The sequence below is a fragment of the Rhinolophus sinicus genome, chromosome 7 (genome assembly GCF_057876585.1).
Source record: "Rhinolophus sinicus isolate RSI-liver-muscle chromosome 7, RSI-T2T, whole genome shotgun sequence".
Taxonomy (NCBI): Eukaryota; Metazoa; Chordata; class Mammalia; order Chiroptera; family Rhinolophidae; genus Rhinolophus; species Rhinolophus sinicus.
In genome coordinates this window covers 53728994-53749322 of record NC_142507.1, presented here as the reverse complement: position 1 = coordinate 53749322, position 20329 = coordinate 53728994, and the positions used below count along the sequence as shown (strand labels likewise).

Below are 20329 nucleotides of genomic sequence, written 5' to 3'. Positions count from 1 at the left end.
CACGGCAGCTCTCGCCGGGCTGCCGGCCACTCACGATGGCTGCCGATTGCTCATGGCAGCCCACGGTAGCCCACAGGCAACTCACGCCAACCTCCAGCTGCTCACAGCAGCCCAGCTCCAGGGAGAGCTGTTGTTCACAATCTTAGCTGTAGAGGGCGCAGCTCACTGGCCCATGTGGGAATGGAACCGGCGACCTCAGAGTACGGCGCTCCACCCACCTGAGCCACCGGGCCCACCCTGATTAACTTTTTTGATGCCTTCTTCCTTTGGATCCCACCATCCCCCCTGCTACCGCACACACACATGCACTCTGAGCCCTGCTCCAAGGAGAGGGCTTCAGGCAAACTCTTCCCCAGAACCTGGTGGGCCCCAACCCGAGCAGCTGCTTCTGGGAACATATGACTAAGATTAGGTAAAATTGGAAACATCTGAGTTGGGGAAGCTACATGGCCCGCCCTCCCCTCGCTGTCTTATCAGACACAGCTGTGAAGGAGGACTTTTAGAGTACCCTTTTCCCCAAAACCAAACCTTTGTTTTGCCTGGTTGAGACTTTTCCCCCCAGCCCCACCGCCCCTGAATCAGTGGAGACGGTTTGGCTGACCAAGGGAGCAGCATTTCTGTGCCTTGGTCCATCTCTGCCACTTGAGCCAACCCCTGGGGGCCTGCAGCTCCCCAGAGAGCAGTGGGGGCCCTGCATTCAGGGAGTAAAACCGGGACCGGATACACACAAGCACAGACAGACATCAGTCACCAGGGTTCTCCGAGGACAAGGATCACCCGGGGTCACCTGAGAGGAAAAACACTGAGGTCCAGGCACACGCAGTCAGGGCAGGAGGGCCCGGGCTCTGTGCCAAGGGCAAGCGTCCGGGGGAAAAGCAGTTCCACAGACAGACACAGAAGACCGGTACTGGAGAGCAGAAAGACAGAGCGAGACTGGCTCCAGCGCCATTTATTACAAAAGAATGATTACAAATCTGGTAGAGAAAAGATCCCTGACAGTCCCGGGGCACCTGCCCTGTCCCCACCCCAGACGCCCCTCCCTCAAGCTGGGGCAGGGCTCTTAGATGCGAAGGTCCCCAGCCAGCAGGGCTGTGTACCGGGCAGCCGTGAGGGGCAGGTAGGCGCCCCCGGCCAGGTCCAGAACGTAGAGCGGGTCAGACAGAGCACTGGGGTCAAAGCCCTCCTTCGCCATCCGAACCTTCTGCTGCTTGAAGGTCTCTGTGGTGGCCAGAGACTCCTGGGGAGGGCGCATCAAAGAGAGGTGAAGGAAAGGGCACAGCGCTGGTGGGTGGGTGGCTGGGGGCTCAGGTAAGTTGCCTGAATTTTGTCCAGGGGCAGGTACGAGGTCAGGGTCTAGGGGACAGGGTGACAGGGAAGGCTCAGGCTGAGAACGAGGGGTGGGCAGCAGGTGTCTGGGAAGGTGTGAAGGCGCTGTTCTTTCTCTTCAGAGTGTATTATGTGGGGGGCCCTTTCTGGGGTCAGGGAGCCATTAACTGCTGCGTATATGTGGGGTGGGGGTCACAGAAGGAGTGGCTGGTTACCTGCAGCCTTAGGAACCGAGGCCAGGCATAAGGTGGCAAGTTCTCAGAAACATGGGTGTAGAGCTGCCCAAGGTCCAAAGAGTGGGGGGGACGCGGAACCAGGGCTGCCATTCCAGCTCTGCCTTCGTGTCCTGGGTGGGGGGTGGGGAGAGGCTCAGCGGCAGTGGCTGACCACGAGGCCTCTGTTCCCTGTGCCCGTTGTACCAATTCAGGGAGGCAGGATGGGTATCCCCCCACACCTCCCACGCCCGGGCACCTGGCACGGTGACTCCATAGACGTTCACCTCCTGGAGAAAATCCAGGGCCTCCAGGGCCTCGGCCACCTCGGTCGTGGCCACGTTCTCTCCCTTCCACCTGCCAGAGAGCAGAGATTTGAAGGGAGTCAGGAGTCAGGGTCTCGTGACGTGGGTGGGGAGAGATAGGTCAGGGATGAGGGCAGGGTGCCTGGGCCACAGGGAGGCAGCAGGTCTGAGAGTTTAGATGAGGAGCTGGGCTGGGGCAGGCGATGAAGGGGCAGAGGTTTAGGGGGCTCGGGTCACGGAGGTCGGATGCCCAAGGAGTGGGAAACGTAGGGACAGATACCTGAAGGTGTCCCCAGTGCGGTCATGGAAGCGAAGGAAGCCTTGGTCATCGCAGACCAACAGGTCCCCAGTGTTGAAGAAAACATCCCCCGGCCGGAAGACGTCCTTCAGCAGCTTCCCCTGGGCCAGCTCTGGCCCCCCAGCGTAGCCCAGGAACGGTGACTGCTGGGTGACGGGAGCCACCAGCAGCCCTGGCTCACCTGGCAGAGTCACGGGGGTCAGGGGTGGCCTTGCCTGGAGCCCTCACTTCCCAGGGCCCATCCTCCCGTGCCAGCCTCACCACCCCGTTCACCACACGAGCACGAACCTGGAGTTGTGGCCACACAGTGCCCTCGGGTGTCCCGAAACGGTTCTCCTGTGGTGACATCATAGCGAATCAAAGAGAAGGGGAAGACATGCTGGGGAAGGGAGGCCCACGCACTGGGTCATTTCGGTTGCCTGAGCCCCTCCCCAGCAGCCCCCCCACACACACTGTTCCACAGGGTTCCCAGTTTCCTCCCTGCCTCTCACCTTGTAGAGCCAGGAAGCACGGCCCACGGCGCCCTGCTGTCCTGTGTAGTTGAAAGTGGCCACGTTGCCCTCTGTCAGTCCGTATGTCTCCAGCACCTGCAGGGGCCCGAAGCGCCGTACGAACCGCTCCCAGGTGTCTGGGCGCAGCCCGCTGCCCACCGCCAGCCGGACCTTGTGCCCACGTTCTGCCTGGTTCTGAGGAGTGCAGAGGGACAGGGGCTTCAACATCAAGATGCCAGCTCCCCAAAGGGATGGCCCATTTTCCCGCTGCCCAGAAACCCTCTCCACTGTGACCCCTCAGACGCCCCAGTCATCACAGGCCCCACTGTCCCGGCCCCAACCCACCCTGCCATTTTCTTCTCTTTGCTGCCTCTCCCTCCAAACCCCAGACAACTGTCAGCGTCTCTGTCAACTACTGCAAGCCTGCACCCCCGCCTCGGTGGCTCTGCCCAGCGTGGTGCCCACGCACCGGGGGCTGGTTGACAAGGTAGCGGCACAACTCTCCGATGTACTGGAACACTGTCACCCCGTGCTCCTGGCAGTCCTCCCAAAACTGACCAGCCGAGAACTTGGACTTCAGCACCACTGTGGCCCCTGCCGGAAGCCGGGAGGGAGGGGAAGGAAGGAGGTGAGGTTAAGGGCAGCTGCCGTGTGACATTCTCTCGTTCAGGGGGCTGGCCAAGGGGGCCTCTTCCTTTCCCACCTGTGCCTCAGAGGTGAGTGCCCCTTCCTCTCTCCATCCCCAAACGGTCCACCCTTGTCCCCTACCCCAAGCCCCCACCCTGTCCTGCATTTGCCTCCTCCTGGGCGACACTCCCAGCCCTCCCCACCCCCTGCCCCCGCCCCTGGAATGGGGAGTTCCATGAACCCCGTGGCCTCCTTAGTCTGCAGGCCCATTACACCAGGGGCTCCTGGAGAGCAGGGCCTGCCTGCTCCTTGCTCGGGGGGTTCTCCCAGAAGGACTCAGGAGCACTCCAGGTGAGCACCCCAGCAGGTGCTTACTAACTGCTTGCAGGAAGAAACACCTGCAGGACTGAAGGGGGCTGTTGGGGGACACTGACCGATGCCCAAGCAGCCCACAATGCCCAGCAGGGAGCCAGACATGTGGTAGAGCGGGAGGGCCAGGTAGATCACGTCCTCCTGCCGGGCGCCACACAGCTGGTAGAAGCCCTGGCACTGCAGGACCTTCAGGTGACTGATCCGAGCAGCCTTGGGGAGGCCTGGGGGCGGGGGAGACCAGGGACAGGGCTCAGCTCAGAGCCCTGCCTCCCTCTTTGCGCCTGCTGGGTTTCCCACAGAAAGAGGCAGAGGCAAGGCTGTTCTGGAAACGTGGGAAGTCCGGGGAGGTGGGAGAATATATATGGCCGCTGGGATCAGTATCCCCTCTGGGGGTTTTGCTGCGGGGTGGGGCTGGGGGCTGAGCAGGTCCCAGGTCCCTGCCCTTCCCCTGTCTGAGTTTCTGGGAGGTAAGCATGGTGTCCTGGCCTCACCGGTGGTGCCCGAGGTGAAGATGTACAGGCACGTGTCCATCACACTCTGGGGGGCAGACAGGTACCCAGGCACCGGCTCATCCACTTCGGCAGACAGCTCAGCCAGCAAGTCGCTGATTCCCGCAGGATGCGTCTCCGGGCCTGCAGCCCACAGGCGGAGCCCCATGGCTCTTAAGGCCGGCAGATCTGCTTCCAGGGACTCCACGAACTCTGGATGCGGTGGGAAAGCACAGCTCCGCTTCTCTGCCTGCCGCCACCCACAAGCCTTCCCCACCCCTTAGCTTATTTGCACCGCCCTCCCCCCACCCCGCGGCCCGCCCCACTGCTCTTGGATGCGCGTGAAGAGTATAAACATCCCATCACGGGCCTGGGACCTCAAGCCCAGGGAATCCTTGGGGCACCGAAGACCCAGCTCCATCCATTCGCAAACCAGAAACGTATCCCCACCCTTTGCGAACCCCAGTGAGAGCTCTGTGCCCAGCCCGTCTGCCCCTCGGACACGCCCCTTTCCTGCAGGCCCCGCCCCGCCGCGCCGGGGCGCTCCGGCCTTACCTGGCGCCAGGACCAGCGCGCGAGCGCCGCAGCTGCGGAGGCAGTGCAGTAGGGGTCCCCGGCGCAGGGCGCTGGGCACAAAGGCCGTGCGCAGGCCGGCCTTGGCCAACCCGAACCACAGCCACAGGAACTCCGCGCAGGCAGGGAGAAGCAGCGCCACGGTGTCTCCGGGTGCCAGAGGGGCCGCGACATCCCCTTCCCACGCGGCCCGCGCCGCGCCGCTTCCGGCCGCCCGCTCGCCCTCCCGGGCGCCACCCGCGCCGCCGCCGCCACCCGGGCCCCCGTCCCAGCCCCGAGCGCGCAGGAAGGCGCGCGCCGCCCGGTTGCTTTGGCGCTCGGCCTCGGCGTAGCTGAAGCGCCGCGCGCCCTGGATGAGGAAGGTGTGCGCGGGCCGCTGGCGGGCCAGCTGTGCGAGGCGCCAGGCCAGGCTGCAGCCCCCCTCGGGACTCTGCGGGTCGGCCGCGGCCGCGGCCAAGGCGCGCGCTCGGAGCGTGCGTTTGCAGCGTAGGGCGCGCACCGCGAAGGCCACGTCGGCTGCGAGCCAGCGCCACTGGGGCCAGAGGCGCAGCAGCAGCGGCAGCAGCAACAGCAGGGGCAGCAGCAGGAGAGCAGCCATGTGCCCTGTTCCGCGACCCGGCGCCGTCTGGCCCCGGCCGCTCGCAGCCAGTCCTGATACTCGCTTCCGAAAAACTGGGGCTGCTCGTTCTGGATCTGAGACTGCTCCTTCCCGGGAGCGCGCGTGCGCTGGCACACGCCCCTTCCCCCCTGGAGCAGAGCGGCGGGGCTGGGGGCGGCCCCCGCACTCCCGGCCTCCCCACCCCTACGCTCCGCCCTGGGCGCGCTCCCTCCTGACTGCTCGCGCCCGCACCCCTGGGCGGTGCGCCGGCCTCCCCTCCATCCCGGGGTCATCTCCCGTTTTAGGTTCCTTCGCCTCAAGGGCGGTGTAGGCTTCTGGCTGGACTTTGGCGTCCAGGTCTGCGAGCCAGGGCGTTTGGATCGAAGTCCATCCTCCTCCTTCTATCCCTTTCGCCTCCGGGGCTGGAGGGTGCCACTGTCGTCTCCCAAGAAACCAAGAACTCGGCCCCTTGCCCGTTTGACGCTGCAAGTCCCGGCACGGTAGCCAGACCCATGCCCGCCCTCCAGCTGCCTGCAGCCAGCAGCAGCAGCAGCAGCCCCAGCGGATGGGTGGGGGCCACGCGCTAAGTAGGGGAAAGGTGGAGGCCCAGCCAGCCAGATTTCTGGAGGGGCCACGCGGAGACTCCTCCCTTTGGAAAGGGTGCTGTAATCGGGCAGGCCGGCCAATGCTTTCCATCCCGGTTTTAATTGGGGCAGAGGAAACGGGAAGGAGAGAGGAAGGAAAGGCCGCCTCCAGCAGTTTACTTTCAAAGGAAGGAGAAGGTTTGAGGGAGGGAGAACCTGGATTCTGAGACAGATTTGCAGGCTGAGTAGGCGCTGTCTGCATTCAGCCCTGCTTCACTCGTCTCCTCAGCTGGCCACGCAGCCCCTGGGTCCGCGTGGGGACAAGGGCCTAGCCAAGTTCTTTCTGCTGGTACAGACTGGAAGAGGGGCCTTCTCCCTGGTTGCTGAACTCGCCCTGCACTTGGTCCCCTGGTAGCTGGCAAGCACACGGCCTTACTAAACGGAGGTTAAGTACCAGTTTGTGGAAGCCTCGAGCTTCTGGAGAGATGAGTAAGGACAGACCTTGGCATCAATTTCTGCCCGGACAGGTCAGTGCCTGGCTGTGGTGGCCAGTGGCAGCTGGAAGGACAGGGTGGGTGGCAAAACCAAGCCCCCGCCCCCACATTCATACAAGGGGGGTGGGCCACAAGGGCAAAGGGGGAAGTTGTGAAGCCACAGGGGGTGCCAATGAAATTGAGATGAATGCAAAGGGTACATGGGGGCAGCAACTGACACAAAACAGATGCTGGCTTGTTTTATTATCATTTAAAAACAACTTTTAAAACACGATTATCTCTGCCAAAAAAACAAAAAACAAAGTGGGACCATTTGACAGTTCTGAGGAACATGTCTGGGACTCTGGCCCAGCTTGAGGTGCCCACCTCAGGCCAACACAAGCCTCCAGGGCACAGCAGGTACCAGGGCACAGCAGGTAGGGCTGTGGCCTCCCTCTCACGTTCCTTCCTGAACACTGTGGCACTGGCCCCAGGGAGAGGAACAGGCACCCGGCCATTCAATGCCCATTTCATAAAATGCCTGTTCAGAGCAAATCAAGACCTGGAGGGGAAGTCGCGAGGGACACCCACGCACTCGAGTCTTTCCTCTCATCCCAGGATCGCTGCCCCTTTCCCATTTCTCCTTTTGGTTGAAACAGATCTTTGGGAGGCGGGGGACGGGGGCCTTGCACAGCCTCTGGCTCCCGGAGAAGCCAAGCAGCAGTGTAATGGGGCGGGGCCCCGGGGGGGAGGGGCGGGGGCTGCACGGCAGCTTTTCAGGCTTCCCACCAGTGAGTGTCGGGTGGGGGAGGCTGTTTCCCTAGCAGCCCCCCAGCCCCTGGGGAACCTGATTCACCGAGGAGGGGAGGGCAGTCCAGCAGGGGCCTCAGTCACTGTCGGAGCCCACCGCAGAGGACCCCTTCCGTTTCCGCTTGGCGGGCTTCGGTTTTGTGTCTTCCTCCTCCTGGAAGAGATGGAAGGGGTCACCAGCCGGGACGAGCGCTGCCCCATTCCACCTGCACCCCATGCTCCCTGTGCCCCTGTGCACTGGCGGGGGTCTCACCGAGGCACTGCTGGAACCCGACTCTTCCTCAGCGTTGGGGGGCTGTGTGGCGTTCTTTCGACTTCGGGGGCTGGACAGAGCCGCTTTTCGCCGGCTTTTGGGCGGCTTGGTGGAGGAGTCCTCGTAGTCCTCGGCCAGGGAGAAGAGGTCGCTGAACCTGAGGGAACGGAGAGCGAGCTGTCGGAGTGGGGGCCTCATTCCTCTGGTGCCCCCATCCTTTTCTCGGTCCCATGCCCGGGTCTCTCTCCAACCCCATGGGCTTGCTGGTCATTAAGCTTGTGTCTGGAGCAGGTCCCCCCCAGGCCTTCCCCCAGCACTTCCCAAGGCCAAGGAGCCTCACTTCATCTTGTGGGCTTCGTCACAGCTCGCCTGGACGTGCTGCAGAGCCTGGAGAATTGGGGTCTGGCTGAAAACTAGGGGGAAGGAAAGGAGAGCAGTCAGCTGTCTGGGAGCACACAGCGCCCAAAGGGGCCCCTCCCGCCCTGTCCCCACCGGCTCCAGCGGCCGGCGGAGCGCGGGCAGTCCCGCCGGGAGGGCGTACAGTTCTGCTTGGTGTTGGTCAGGTTGAGGCGCAGGCTGTCCAGGTGCTCCAGGATCTGCTCCAGAGTCAGCTGGGCCAGCTTGCTGCTGGAGCTCCGCAGGCTGTGGGCAAGTCAGAAGCGGAGTGAGGGCTCCGGAGTGCAGGACCCCCCCCCCCCCCATCACCACCACCAGGGTCTCTCCTGAAGACACAGCCCTTACTGGGAGGAGAGCCAGGGCAGGGACCAGCCACAGGGCACTGGGAAGAGGGCAAGGGCCAGTGGTCCTGCCTGCCAAGAGTGGCAGACCACTAGATGTCGCCCACAAGCCAGGTGGGGCGGATGGATGCGTGGGGGGGCTGGCGCGGAGGGTCCCACCTCTGCCTCTTGCGTGGGAGGCTGTTGTTCTTGATGAGAAGGGACTTGATGTGCTCGGCCAGCAGCTCGTCGTGCCTCATGCACCAGTGCCGCAGGATGCTGGTGGTGAACTGGTCGTCGGGGTGGCAGGGCCGGCTCAGCACCATCTTCACCATCTCCTCGCTGGGCCTGGGGAAGTGGCAGGAGCAGTGGGCACCGGAACCGCAGACGTTCTCCCGGGTACTCATTTCCCAACGCCCAGCCTGCCCCACCCTTGCCCCACGCGAGTCCTGCAGCAGCTTCCTGCTCTCACATCCCTCTCCCTCTTCTCTGTGGGCCCAGGAATGCCTGGTTTCATCCTTTGCGGAAGCCAGGAGACAAGAAGTGAGATTCTTTAGTTTCTGTGCTAGAAGGTGCGTGCATGCACGTGTGGGGAAGGAAGCCACCGAATCTCCCCGCTTTGCCCAAAATAGTCCGGAAATGGGTCAGGGAGGCAAAGGGACAGCACGTGGTGCGTGAGCACGGCCCTGCCCAGCAGGGCTGTGGGCCACCCTGGCACGGGAAAAGGGCTGGGAAGACCCAGCCCGCACGGCCCCCCAACCTTCCCCTTCCTTTAGGACGCTCTGTACCATTTCTAGTGTCTCAGGCAAGAGGAGAAAAGGTGGAAGGAAGGCGAGAAGGTAGGAAGGAAAAGACACAGCTGTTGCCCCGTTTGTGTGGGGCTGTTGGAAAAGTGCCAGTGATGGGGGGAGGGGCCCTACCCCTGGCAGGAAGCACAGCAGGTTGAGGGAGGAGGTGGTGGTGAGCCCTGGGCTCTAACCCTTTCTCCTCTTGGATTAGCCCGTGGCCCCAGGAGTATGGGGGAGGGGAGGAGGCAGGAGCCACCGGGATTAGAACTGCTGCGGCAGCAGGAAGCAGGGATGTCCGGTCCCCACCTCCCAGGGCAGCTCCTGGTGGGCAGGGGGGTAAAGTCGAGAGGAAGCCCAGGTCCCAGGGGAGCTGCCTATTTGTAAATCACTTTGGGGGAAGGGCAGAATGAGCCCACGTCCACAATAGAAGAAACCACGGCCAAAGGGGCGGGCCTGAAGCCCTTTACGCGGCCCATCTCTTGGCGTGCTGGACTGGAACTCACTTCTCTCTCCGGAGCTGAAGCAGAAGGCAGGACAGGGCCTCTGGGTGCTCTGTGGGGAGGGAGACGCCATTCAGGAGAAGGTGTACCTCCAGGAAGGACAACCCCTCCCCAGTCCTATAGACAGACCCCCAGCTCCTGGCTCAGAGGGCCTGCGGCCTCAGCTAAGAGCAGGAGGGCCGCAGGGAGCCCACCTTCCCGCACGCACGGCCCTGTAGTGAGAAGGGGGGCGGTGGCTCTGGGCTCACCCAGAAGCCTAGAGGCCTCCGCTGGGCCGGGGTGTCCCACCCCCAGGCTCCCCACGCACAGCCCCACTCACCCTTGTACTTGAGGTGCTGCAGGATGGGGATGATGGTCTCCAGGGGGATGTTGTGCGCCAGGAAGAGCTGCCAGGCACAGTACTGCTCAAAGGTTTCCCAGTCCAGGCTCTGGACTGTGGGCAGAGGAGACAGTTATCTCCCCCGTCTCCCCCCTCGTCACCCCCCCGGCTGATCCACTGCCCACCAGCTCCCACAGCAGGGCTGGCACAGAGATGCTTCCGAAGCCTCCCTTTCCACACCGAGCACACCCAAAGCCTCCACATGCTGCTGCAGTCAGTCCCATCCGCCCTCCGCCCTCAGGCTGCAGGTCCAACACTCTCTCCGTATCGCAGAACAAAAAACAGATCGGGGAGACGGGGCCCAGAACCACACAGCGGGTGGAGTGCCGCTCTCGCCCCTCAGCCCCAGAACCAGCTTTCCTGTTTCTAAGGAGTACACAAGGCTGCCCCCACGCCCCCAGGGGACCTGAAGGGTTTGCTCACTCACTGAGGATGTTGAGTACTGAGTCTTTGCGAAACATGACCAGGTTCCCCATCATCACATGGCAGACCAGCTCCTGGAGCTGAGGATGAGGAGGCAGACCCATTGATTATAAAAGAGACCAGGAAACTCGTATGGAAGGAGAAGCAGGAGGGCTTGTACGGGGAAAATCAGAGGAAGTGAAAACCTAGTTTAAAGGGATAGGGAGGAAATGGTGTGTGATGGATGCTGGGGTCTCTGAAGGATAAAGCCGTCTGGGAAAGCAGCAACAGGCCTGAGTGGTAACCACAGGCCTATTTGGAGCAAACATAGTTAGGGAAAAGCACCTGCCATGCTCTGACGGCAGGAGAATGGACAACCTGGCCATAGTCTGGGCCTCTGACCCATCCCAGGCTGTGCCCAAGGAGGAGGGAAGGGCTATGCGAGGCCGAGCTCTGGCCTACAGGTGTGAGGAAGAGGAAAGCAAAGGCAGGACTCTGGAGTGCTCGACTTCCTCCTTCAAGGACGGGGCCGCTGAGTGGAGAGGAGGAACAGAAATGGGTGCCAGTTCAGGCCTGAGAATGGGTCTGAGCAGAGCTGCTGCTTCTTAGGGACCTCTGCGTGGTGGAAAGGTCACACAGAAATGGTCTGGCCATTTCATCCTGAGTCAAGGGGAAGGCTGGTTGAGAGCAAAAACCAATCCTTTGCTGTCGCCATGGAACGGAAGCGCCCAAAGACTATGGAGAAGGGGGACCCCCAGAGGGACTGGCGGCCCAGCGTGCCTCTCCGGGGTTCGGCTGTGCTTCCCAGCCCCTGGCCTAACGCGTTCATAGCGGCTCAGGAGCGGCTGGGGCTCCCCTTCTGAGGCCCCATTTCCCCAGTCCTGCCCCCAGGCCTCGGGATGACAGCTGGGCGCTCACCTGTGCAGAGTCGATGACGGCCACGATCATATTCAGCAGCTCCCCACTCCGCAAGGTCTCATCTGGAAACTGGAGAGAAGAGGGGAGGTAGGGCAGGGGCCAGGGCGCAGCCCGTGCTTGCACCTCACATGCTCAGGGGGCTGGGGCAGCTGGACAGGGCCCGAGGCAAAGGCCCAGCAGTCCTGAAGCTGGGCAGCTGGCCCGTGAAGAGCCGGGCTGTTATCGGTGAGTACAGCAGGGGACCCAGGCAGGGACAAAGCTGGGGCCCCAAGGGAATGGATGTGACCATGAGTCCTGTGTGGGTGAGGTGACGACACGCATGGCAGCTCTAAAGGGGGTGTAGAGAGTGAGTGTTTAGGGCGCGTGAGGGGTGTGGGCAGGACCCCTTCTGGGGAGGCCAGTTCACCGGGGAGGAAACTGCCATCCTGGGCACCGGCACCCCTCCTCCCTCCAGCTTCTGGCTGAGATCACAGTCCCCCGGTCACGCCCACACCCCACGCCCTGATTTCCCAGTTCCTGGGAACTTTCGCCAAGAGGAGGAAGAGCTGATACGTCCTCTTCTGTCCCAGTTCCTAGAGAAGACTGCGAGTGCGCTGGGGAAGCAAACGCTGAGTCTGCGCTCGAGGCCCTGGGCTTGGGCAACCAACCATTAGAGAGAATCTAGGGTGAGCCGTCGGCTGGCCCTGGGGCTCGGATCTGTGACTGCGGATCTGGTTGGGGGACCCATCCTGGGTTCAGAGGAGCCGCGCGAAGAGGCCCAGACCCAACTCACACCACAGACAAGGCACAGCACAGGAACTTGGCGGGTTTCAGACATTGTTCCCCTTTAGTAAGGAGAGGTGGAGGCGGGACGACTGTGGTGTAGGAAGAAATGACCCTCCAAGGCCATGGGGGGGTGAGGGGGGCTGGCTGTGGGCACTGAGACGGGAGCACCCTGCCCCCGCCACGCAGGCAGAGCGCTGACCTCGGTGTAGATGGAGGGCGTGAGATGGCACAGCAGCCGGACGTCGTCCTCCTGGCAGGCCTTCATGTCCATCATCAAGCACGTGTGCAGGTCACCCAGCTGGGTGGCCTGGGCAAACGACTCGTACAGGTTCATCTTCCCTGCGGCAGCTTTGCTGCAAGACCAGCCGGACCTCAGGCAGCAGCCGGGCCTCAGGCCGCAGCCGGGCCTCAGCACCCCGCCTCCCACCTCGCCATGGGCCCCCCGGGAATCCCTCTGCTGCCTGAGACCCCGGGGCTGATCTCTCTCTCGGACGCACTCTCCTTCCTGCTGGTCCTTCCCCAGTGCCCCTGGCAGGGCTCTGACCGTCAGGAAGCTACTAACTGGTGACAGTCAGCACAGGAGATGGGGCTCAGGCGAGGCTGGAGAAAGCGTGCCCGCCTGCCTTCTGGGCCATGAGCGATGAGGACACCTACGTCACAACATGTACAAAACTTAACTCAAAGTGGGTGAGAGGCCTCCACGTAAAAACTAAAACTACACACGTCTTAGAAGAACACCAAGCGTTCATCTTCATGACACCAAACGCACAAGTGACAAAAACAAAGGGAAGTGGACTTCATCAGAATTTGAAACTTGTAAGTTTCGAAGAATGCCACCAAGAATGTGAAAAGACAACCCACAGAATGGGAGAAAATACATGCAAACCATATAGTTGATCAGGGGATCTGTACCCAGAATATGTAAAGAATTGTTAAAAATCAACCATTAATAGGACAAATAACCCAATTAAAAACAGGAGACAATTTCAACAGACATTTCTCCAAAGAAAATATGCAAATGCCCAATAAGCACGTGACATGAGCCAACCACATCATGAGCCACCAAAACCAGTGAGACACCACTTCACACCCATGAGGATGGCCGTCATCAAAAAGCCAGAAACAGAGAAAGTGTGGAGAAATTAGAACTCTCACACGCTGCTGCTGGTGGGAATGTAAAGTGATTGCGCTCACTTTGGAAAATATCTTGGCAGTTCCTCACAAATTTAAAAACAGAGTTACCATCTGACCCACTGCTAGGTGTATACCGAGGAAAACTGAAAACATTTCCATGCAAAAACTTGTACATGAATATTCATGGCAGCTCTATGCACAACAGACAAACAAGTGGAAACCTAAGTGTCCATCGTTGAGTGAATGGGTAACACACACGACGGTGCGTCCACACAGTGGAGTATTACTCGGTCCTAAAAACGGAACGGAGCACCGAGACATGCTACAAGGGCATAAACCTCAAAAACACGCTAAGTGAAAACAGCCCGTCACGAAAAATCACACTGGTTGATGCCAGTGATATGAAACACCCAGAATGAGTAAATCTACAGACAGAAAGCACATCAGTGGCTGACAGGGCTGGTGGAAGGGAGAACGGGCAAGTGACTGCTAATGGGCACGGGTTTCTTTGCAGGCTGATAAAAATATTCTAAATTAGAGCACGGTGACAGTGACACAACTTTGTGAATATTCTGAAAACCACTGAATTGCACGTTAAAGCTTTTACTAAAAAAAAGAACACAGGGAAGGCCCTGGTGATGCCAGCCAAGGGTGAGGGAGTCAGCGTACGCTGGCCACGCTCTCCAGGTGCTTCCTGAGCCTGCTGGCATGTGGGGACCCTCACCTGGCTCTCAGGTAGTACAGCAGGTGGTAGCCAATCTTGGGCTGCTTCTGATACAGCTCGGAGAGAAGGTCCAGGAGCAGAGAGAAGCTGCTGTTGTCCTCCTGCATCTGGCACAGGTTCCTGGAGGTGGGGATGGGGCAGGCAGCTCCCTAGGGCACATGCTCCTAGGCAGCCGGGGGAGGCGTGGCTCTCTGTGCCCGCTGCACACCCCGTCCTTCCTGGAAAGGGAGTCCCATCACCAGGACAGCAGCGTGTGTGTGCCAGAGGGAGGAGGGGTGGCAGGGCAGTGCCCCCGACAGCAGGGCGCTTACCTAAATATCAGGTAGAGAGGCTTCCCCACAGACTCCTCCAGAGACCTGCAAGAGGAAGGTGATGTGAGATCCCACTTAAGGGACAGGCTGGGCTGCAGGCAGGCGTGTGGCGACCCGCACGCGGCCATGTGCTGGCCGGCTCCTGTGTGAACCACAGGTAAGCGCCCTGTGGCCCTGGAAACTGGTTACAGAGGAGGCAGTGTCCTAGTGTGGATCCACATCCGGGCTGTCACTGTCATTTCAAGGGAGATGCCTGCCCTTCGGGGCGGGTCCAGGGCACAAGACATGGGGTGCTAGCCCCCTGCCCCAGGATGCTCGGCACTCAGCAGGGCACAGGAAACCCTTGTTTAAATGGGTCAGTACATGGGAGAATAAAAATATGCCAACAGGTTCTTCGTCTCAAGTGCACAGCAAGGGGCCCACTGGACTGGACTCTAAGAGCCATGCTGGCTCCGCGAGGCCGGGGTGGTTGGGGGGCTGAGCCTTACTCCTCCGTGAGCTCCTCGGGCAGCACCTCCCCCCGGAAGTGGGCCTTGAAGAGCTCCTGCAGGCAGGACGCCAGCACAGACAGCTGCTCCGCGTCGAAGTCTTCCTGCGTGGAGGACACCGGGGGGTCAGTGCCGGCCGGGCCCTCCTGCCCCGCTGCCTGGGCCCCGTCAGCGTCCACCTCAGGGTCACCCCGGCCCTCCCCAGCAGAGGGGCCCATGTGGGTGGGGGAAGGAGGGGCCAGCTGCCTGGGGGCTCGCAGCTGGGCAGGCCGGCTGCTGCCCCCCCGAGGCGGCGGGGGGTCCTTACCTCCAGGACCTGGTCCACAATTTCCTGCATGACCTCACACTGGGCCTCCGTATCACTGCACGCAGACGTGAGAGGAAATGTCAAGGCCGTAAGGGACAGCACAGGGCAGGACACATGCCCAGGAGAGTGTGCACACACACCAGCACACGTCACACGGCCAAGCCAAGGGGCTCTGTGGGAGGCCGGGCTTGGGGCAGACCCTGCTGCTCTCTGGACAGAGGCCCATAGAGAAGGGGCATCCCACCATCCTGCTCCGGATCTCAGAGGCTCCTCTCCTCCGAGCCTACCGAGTGAGAAGCCGGGGTGCTGGGGAACAAGGCGGCCCCACTCCCAGCCCACACCCCCCAACCTAAACTGCGGAAGGCACCTCGCATGCAGCTTCAACTATCAGTGCAAACGCCAGCCTCCGGCCCCTCAGCAGGCACCAGGTGGAGAGCCCGGCTGGACCTCCCGGGTGGGGAGCAGGGGCCGCACTCACCTGCCCTTCTGCAGCTGGAGCACCTTGTCCCTCAGGGACTCGTCCAGCTGGTCAAGGAAAGGGGTGATATCGACCGGCTCCTCCACCACCGTCTCCTTGATAGGGTGGAAGCGAAACTCTCTCTTCTTTCCTGAAGGAGTAGGTAGGAGAGAAGTCACTGCCCAGCCCTGGGCGCCGGCGGCCTTCCCCTGGGCGTGTGCCTGGCCGGCCCAGGGGCCACCCACTCCGTTCCTCGGGCCTCAGAGCCAGATACAGGGCTCTGCGCCCTGGTGTTTTCCAGCACCACCAACAAAGCTCACTGACAGGCCGCCCCTGCCAACAGGTCCCCGGGCCCGACGCGCCCTGACGCCGGGGCCGCCAGCCTCACCTTTGCTGTTGAGATCCTCCTCGTCGTCACTGAAGGCTGCCTCTGCGTTGTCATAGCAACTCTCATCCTTGTCTGACATGTGGTTGTCCATTTCCATGGAAACTGGCTCCTCAATTTTGACTTGGGAATAAAGAAAGACAAGCCATCTGACGGCCTGCTGCTCCTCTAACCCGCCCCCCGCTCACGGAGGAGGAGGACGGGGGGCAGGTGAGAGACCAAGGAGTTCACGACCTAAGTGGAGTATGGACCCTGCGGGGGCGAAGGTCTTATGCTCGGGACCCTCCAGGATTGGGGGGGGGCGGTTCTGCCGGGAAGAACACGGCACAGGCCACAGCTCCTCTGTGCTCAGCTCAGAACCAGCGAGGAGATAAGACCAAGGACAGTCCCACGTGCCCTTTACTTTAAAACCAAGTCGGGATGTTTGGCTTGGCTTAACCCCTGCCCTCCAACAATAAAAAGTGTGTGTCTGGAATTGGAGCAAGACCTGAGAATGGTCACCTTCCACCAGGGCCAGGGCCGAGGGAAGAGGCGAGGGGACAAGGCTAAAGGGAGGTAAACACATTCCACGGACGCCTCTACCTACTGGGGTTAAGACAGTGAGAGATTAGCGAAAGGCAGGTAAGATTAGATGGAGAGGGAGAAGCGAGGAAGATGACACGAAAATGCACACTGGGGAAGGAGCACCAAGTGGACGGTGTCCGAGAGACGGAGAGCTGCACAGAGACGGCTCAGCCCTGACGGTCGCCACCCTCTCGCGAAGCCGGCGGAGTGTGAGGGCCCCGTACCTTCCACAGGGGGGCTAGGCGAACTGCAGAACTCAGGGAACTTCTCCCTCAGCATTGCCCGCAGTTCCTTATCCAATTTCGGGTTGTCAAACAGAGGAGCCAAATGCCTGGGGGGCAGGAATGAAGGTGGACATCAGAGCCCCTCAGTCCGAGCTCAGCAGAGGTACAGCAATGGGTCTGAGCCTGACCGGTACACCGGGCTGCACACAGATCACCGCACAGGGGCACCGGGGGACAGAGGCGTCTGAAGCCCTGTATAATGCGGTGGCAGGAAGAACAGTCCTCTAAGAGGCAAGAGTGCTTTTCCCTCCTCTCGGGGTACAGGGGCAATGGTGGTGCGGCAGTGTCTGGAAAAGCCTGAGCCACCGAAACATGAGAAAACACCCCGCCCCGCTCACAGACACAGTGCTTACGCCAACACGCGTTTCTCCACGATGTGGTTGAGGGAGGAAAAGACGCCATGCCGCACGTGGGCCTCCAGAGGCGGGGAAAAGTTGGGGATGATCTGGAGGGGCGGGGAGAGAACACAGCGCTTTCCATCCAGAGTTCTGCTGAACTAGGGCCAAAAGCTGCTTTGGTTTTGATTGGGAACAGCGGGGAGTGAGGCTGCAGAAAGGACTGGAACGTTCCTGAACATTCCAGCCTGAAATGGGAAACCGAGGGGACCCAGCCATTCCTCAGGGCGACTGGATTGTTGTCATCATCACCCCTGAGGCTGACAAGCCCCACGGAGACATGGAAAGACCCAAGTGCAGCAGTGGGACCACGTCTGCTCCCCGTCAAGGGGCACTGGTTAGAGGGGACACTCGTAGAGGCTCAGTCAGGCCTGAGGAGGAGAGGCTGGTGGCACTTACACGGCACATGAAGTCCAGGAGTGTGGCGGTGATGGCTGGGTGGGGCTTCATGGAGTGATGCATGACGAGGATGGCCGGCTCTGGGGACATGGAATTAAGGGCCCCCGCCTCAGAGTCTGTCCCCGCTCCACAAGCCAAGCCATCGTATATATGAACGGCTGAGAGCGTGTGTGTCCCGGCCCCCATTCCCACTGAACCAGCCCCAGAACAGCTGGAAGCGCTCGTGCCCGCCCCCCGGTCCCCAGCGCTCAGCCTGGAGGAGGGAGGCAGCAGGAAAGGCCGCATGTGCTGCAGCCTGCCCACCCCCACCGCGCAGCCCCCTGCGCCCCCAGCCCGAGCACCAGCCCACGCGGAGGAGAGGGTGCAGGATCGCTGGGCCTCATCAAAGCAACTTTCCTTCGAGGTCAAGGGGGCAGGGGCAGGGACAGGGACAGCGGCGCTGCCCCATGACGTACGGCGCGGCCGGCGCGGGCACACACCTATGTTCATAATACTGTCCTTCTCCGGGCTAAAGAACAGCCAGTCGTAAAACAAGGCCAGCTTGGCGTTCGAGGCGGCGACGTTTGACTGGAAGACAGAGGGCGCAAGGACGGGCTTCATCACCCAGCTCCCTTCCCTGCGGCCCAAGGCGGCCCCAGCGCCAGGACACTGCTCCATTTACGAAATCCGGTTCCGAGTGACCTAGGGTGGACCCCTCAGCGTGCGGGGCACCCAAGTCTGTAAACAAGTGTGAGGCCCCTGTGGTCTCACCAACCCAAGGGTCCGCACATCCAGAACACACCCTGGTCCCATAAGGGGGCACACCTGGGCCTGGGGGTCCCTGGTCACCCCTGAGCTGAGACAGCACTGGTCTGAGCCCTTGCTGGGCTCCCCAGGAAACTCCTGAAGGGGAGACCCCAGGAAAAACCTGTTGTTACAGCTGAATCAGCACATTCCAGGGACCCAGTCAGGAGGGGGAGGGGAGCCTCCAGAGGAGGTCAGAGGGCAACTAGATGCCAGAGTGCAGAGTGTCCCACCCCGCTGCTGATTCACTACGAAGAAGGGACGTATCCAAAGCTGATGCCAAGGGCATGGCAGTGAGACATCTGAGGAGCAGAGCCCATGTGGTTTCTGGAAGCGGGGACGCCTAGGAGCCCAGGCTTGGGGACTGGCAGTAACAGTGCAGACGAACCTGTTCAACCCCAAACCCAGATGGGAAGTAGCCTCGACCCCACGGCCCTGCCTCTCACCGTGCATGTCGTCAGCAGCCAACCAATGATGGCCCAGCGGGGCAGGATGTCTGAACTCAGCACTTCATTTGAAGGGTGGACCACCCCACAGATGTAGCGGATGAGGTCACAGCGCAGAGACTGGCTGTCTGGGGTTGACAGGTACTGGCGCTGGAACCAATCCTGGTACCGCTTCTGCTGACCAAACCGCACCTGGGGGAGTGGACGTGGGAACAAGAAACGTGGAAGGGAGGCTGGGGTCTCCGGGCAGAGCAAAATGAGCGCCATTCAACTCGAGGCTTGACTAGACCTCAGCTTCTCCCCGCAATTTAGCCAGTAACTCAGTCTCTCTCAAGACTTCCTGATTCAAATATCCTTTCATTATAAAAGGTGCTGGCAGCCACGTGCCGGTGGTGCATTCCGTCTTGCCACCGACCTGATGTGACGTTTACCCCTGCCCACTCCTGGCTCCTCTGCTAACTCTCCAGGCACGAGCACAGTCTGTTCCTTTCTCGAGCTACTTGTGAACAGCAAGGAATGTTCCTGGAGAACGAGAGCTGTGCCCGCTCCCCCCTCAGCACCGACCGACGGCTTTCTGACACAAGTAACCTAGCAGGCTCACTGCCCGAGGTCCACGGAGTCTCCCAACCTTCCCGCAGCAAGTCCTCCACAACGGACGTGACGTGGTTACAAAGGGCAGCACGAATGAAGGACCCCAGTCTGGGTTTCCTCTTCTGATGCCCAAATTCAACCAACACAGAGAGCAGAAAGGTGTAAAAAAAAAAACCCAAAAACATCTAGACCAACACCATCCAACAGAACTTTCTGCAAATGTAGCGCCTGCAGCCGGGGTACTGCATCTTTCATTTTACTTAGTTTAACTATTTCAATCGGCCGGGGGCCACCACGTGGGACAGCGCAGGTCCCATGGTTCTCCTGCACGACCTGGGAAACTGGAAGTCGGCTGGAGCAGGGGTTGCCTACTGCCAGACTGGCTGCAGAGCTGCTGCCTGGAAATTCTGTGAAAAATACAGAACTGCCAGTGTGTTTCTCTGAAAGAGGGGGACCCAAGAAGAGCTATTTTTCACATGCTCTGCAATTCTGACACCAGTCAGCCACGTTTGGAAACCAAAAGGCAGCTCTTCCTGAGAGCTCATGGTTCACCTGGAGAAACTGGGTTTCCCAGAATGGACACCCTCACTGCCCCTTTTAGCACAGTTCGCAGTCGTCAGTTACATTATTTGTACACAGCTACTGGTTTAATGGCTGCTTTAGACAGACTGATGTTCCACAAGAGCTGGAATTGTCTCTCTCTTATTCAACACTGTATCCCCTGCTCTTTTTTTAAAGTAATTTTTTATCTTGCAATTGCAGCTGACATACAATATTCTATTAGTCTCGGGTGTATGTGCCCCCAACCTGAGCACCATGCCCAATGCCAGGTGGAGCGGGGTGGGGCGCCCCCCTGACCTCGATGGGGACAGGCGGGCAGGCTGAAGGCAGCAGCCCGGCCTGCGCCTGTGACTCCGCCTGCTACACAGGCGAGCTTACCCTGGAGGTCATGAAGAGGAGCTTCGTCTCCATGTCTGGGGTCAGACGACACGCTAGGAATTTTCGGGATGTTCTTGACTGAAGAAGCTGCAGGATACCTGGACCAAGCGTGGAAAGGAAGAGAAAAGTAAGCAGCCTGAGGACCGGGAGGAATGGAAAGCAGGGGCCTGGGCCAGGTACTGACGGCCAGTGGTCTTGCTCATGGGGAAATTCTAAGACCAAGAGAGGTGGCGCCTCGGTGCTG

At 60.7% G+C, this 20329-nt stretch overlaps 2 protein-coding genes across 2 annotated transcripts in view; both read right to left on the bottom strand.

The window, feature by feature from the left end:
* Positions 1-908: 908 nt before the first annotated feature.
* On the bottom strand, positions 909-5386 carry SLC27A3 (solute carrier family 27 member 3). The gene is made up of 10 exons (XM_074318993.2): positions 4675-5386; positions 4123-4332; positions 3694-3852; positions 3102-3226; positions 2633-2827; positions 2430-2520; positions 2124-2322; positions 1798-1895; positions 1542-1672; positions 909-1237 (listed from the first exon to the last, which is right to left on the bottom strand). The coding sequence occupies exons 1-10, from the start codon at positions 5288-5290 to the stop codon at positions 1061-1063; spliced, it is 2001 nt and encodes a 666-aa protein (XP_074175094.2). The 5' UTR covers positions 5291-5386; the 3' UTR covers positions 909-1060.
* A 1179-nt stretch (positions 5387-6565) lies between these two features.
* INTS3 (integrator complex subunit 3) overlaps positions 6566-20329 on the bottom strand; it is a 32759-nt gene continuing 18995 nt past the window's right edge. The window contains exons 9-30 of the mRNA XM_019713280.3: positions 20086-20183; positions 18556-18747; positions 17806-17893; positions 17327-17406; positions 16886-16977; positions 16473-16579; positions 15688-15807; positions 15321-15450; positions 14843-14897; positions 14536-14639; positions 14048-14092; positions 13737-13856; positions 12078-12231; positions 11114-11182; positions 10221-10296; positions 9734-9847; positions 9418-9466; positions 8307-8474; positions 7952-8052; positions 7751-7823; positions 7411-7567; positions 6566-7311 (exon numbers count right to left, since the gene is read on the bottom strand). Of these exons, the coding sequence (XP_019568839.3) occupies positions 7234-7311; positions 7411-7567; positions 7751-7823; positions 7952-8052; positions 8307-8474; positions 9418-9466; positions 9734-9847; positions 10221-10296; positions 11114-11182; positions 12078-12231; positions 13737-13856; positions 14048-14092; positions 14536-14639; positions 14843-14897; positions 15321-15450; positions 15688-15807; positions 16473-16579; positions 16886-16977; positions 17327-17406; positions 17806-17893; positions 18556-18747; positions 20086-20183 (2270 nt within the window). The 3' untranslated portion in view covers positions 6566-7233. The remainder of the gene's footprint in view (positions 7312-7410; positions 7568-7750; positions 7824-7951; positions 8053-8306; positions 8475-9417; positions 9467-9733; positions 9848-10220; positions 10297-11113; positions 11183-12077; positions 12232-13736; positions 13857-14047; positions 14093-14535; positions 14640-14842; positions 14898-15320; positions 15451-15687; positions 15808-16472; positions 16580-16885; positions 16978-17326; positions 17407-17805; positions 17894-18555; positions 18748-20085; positions 20184-20329) is intronic.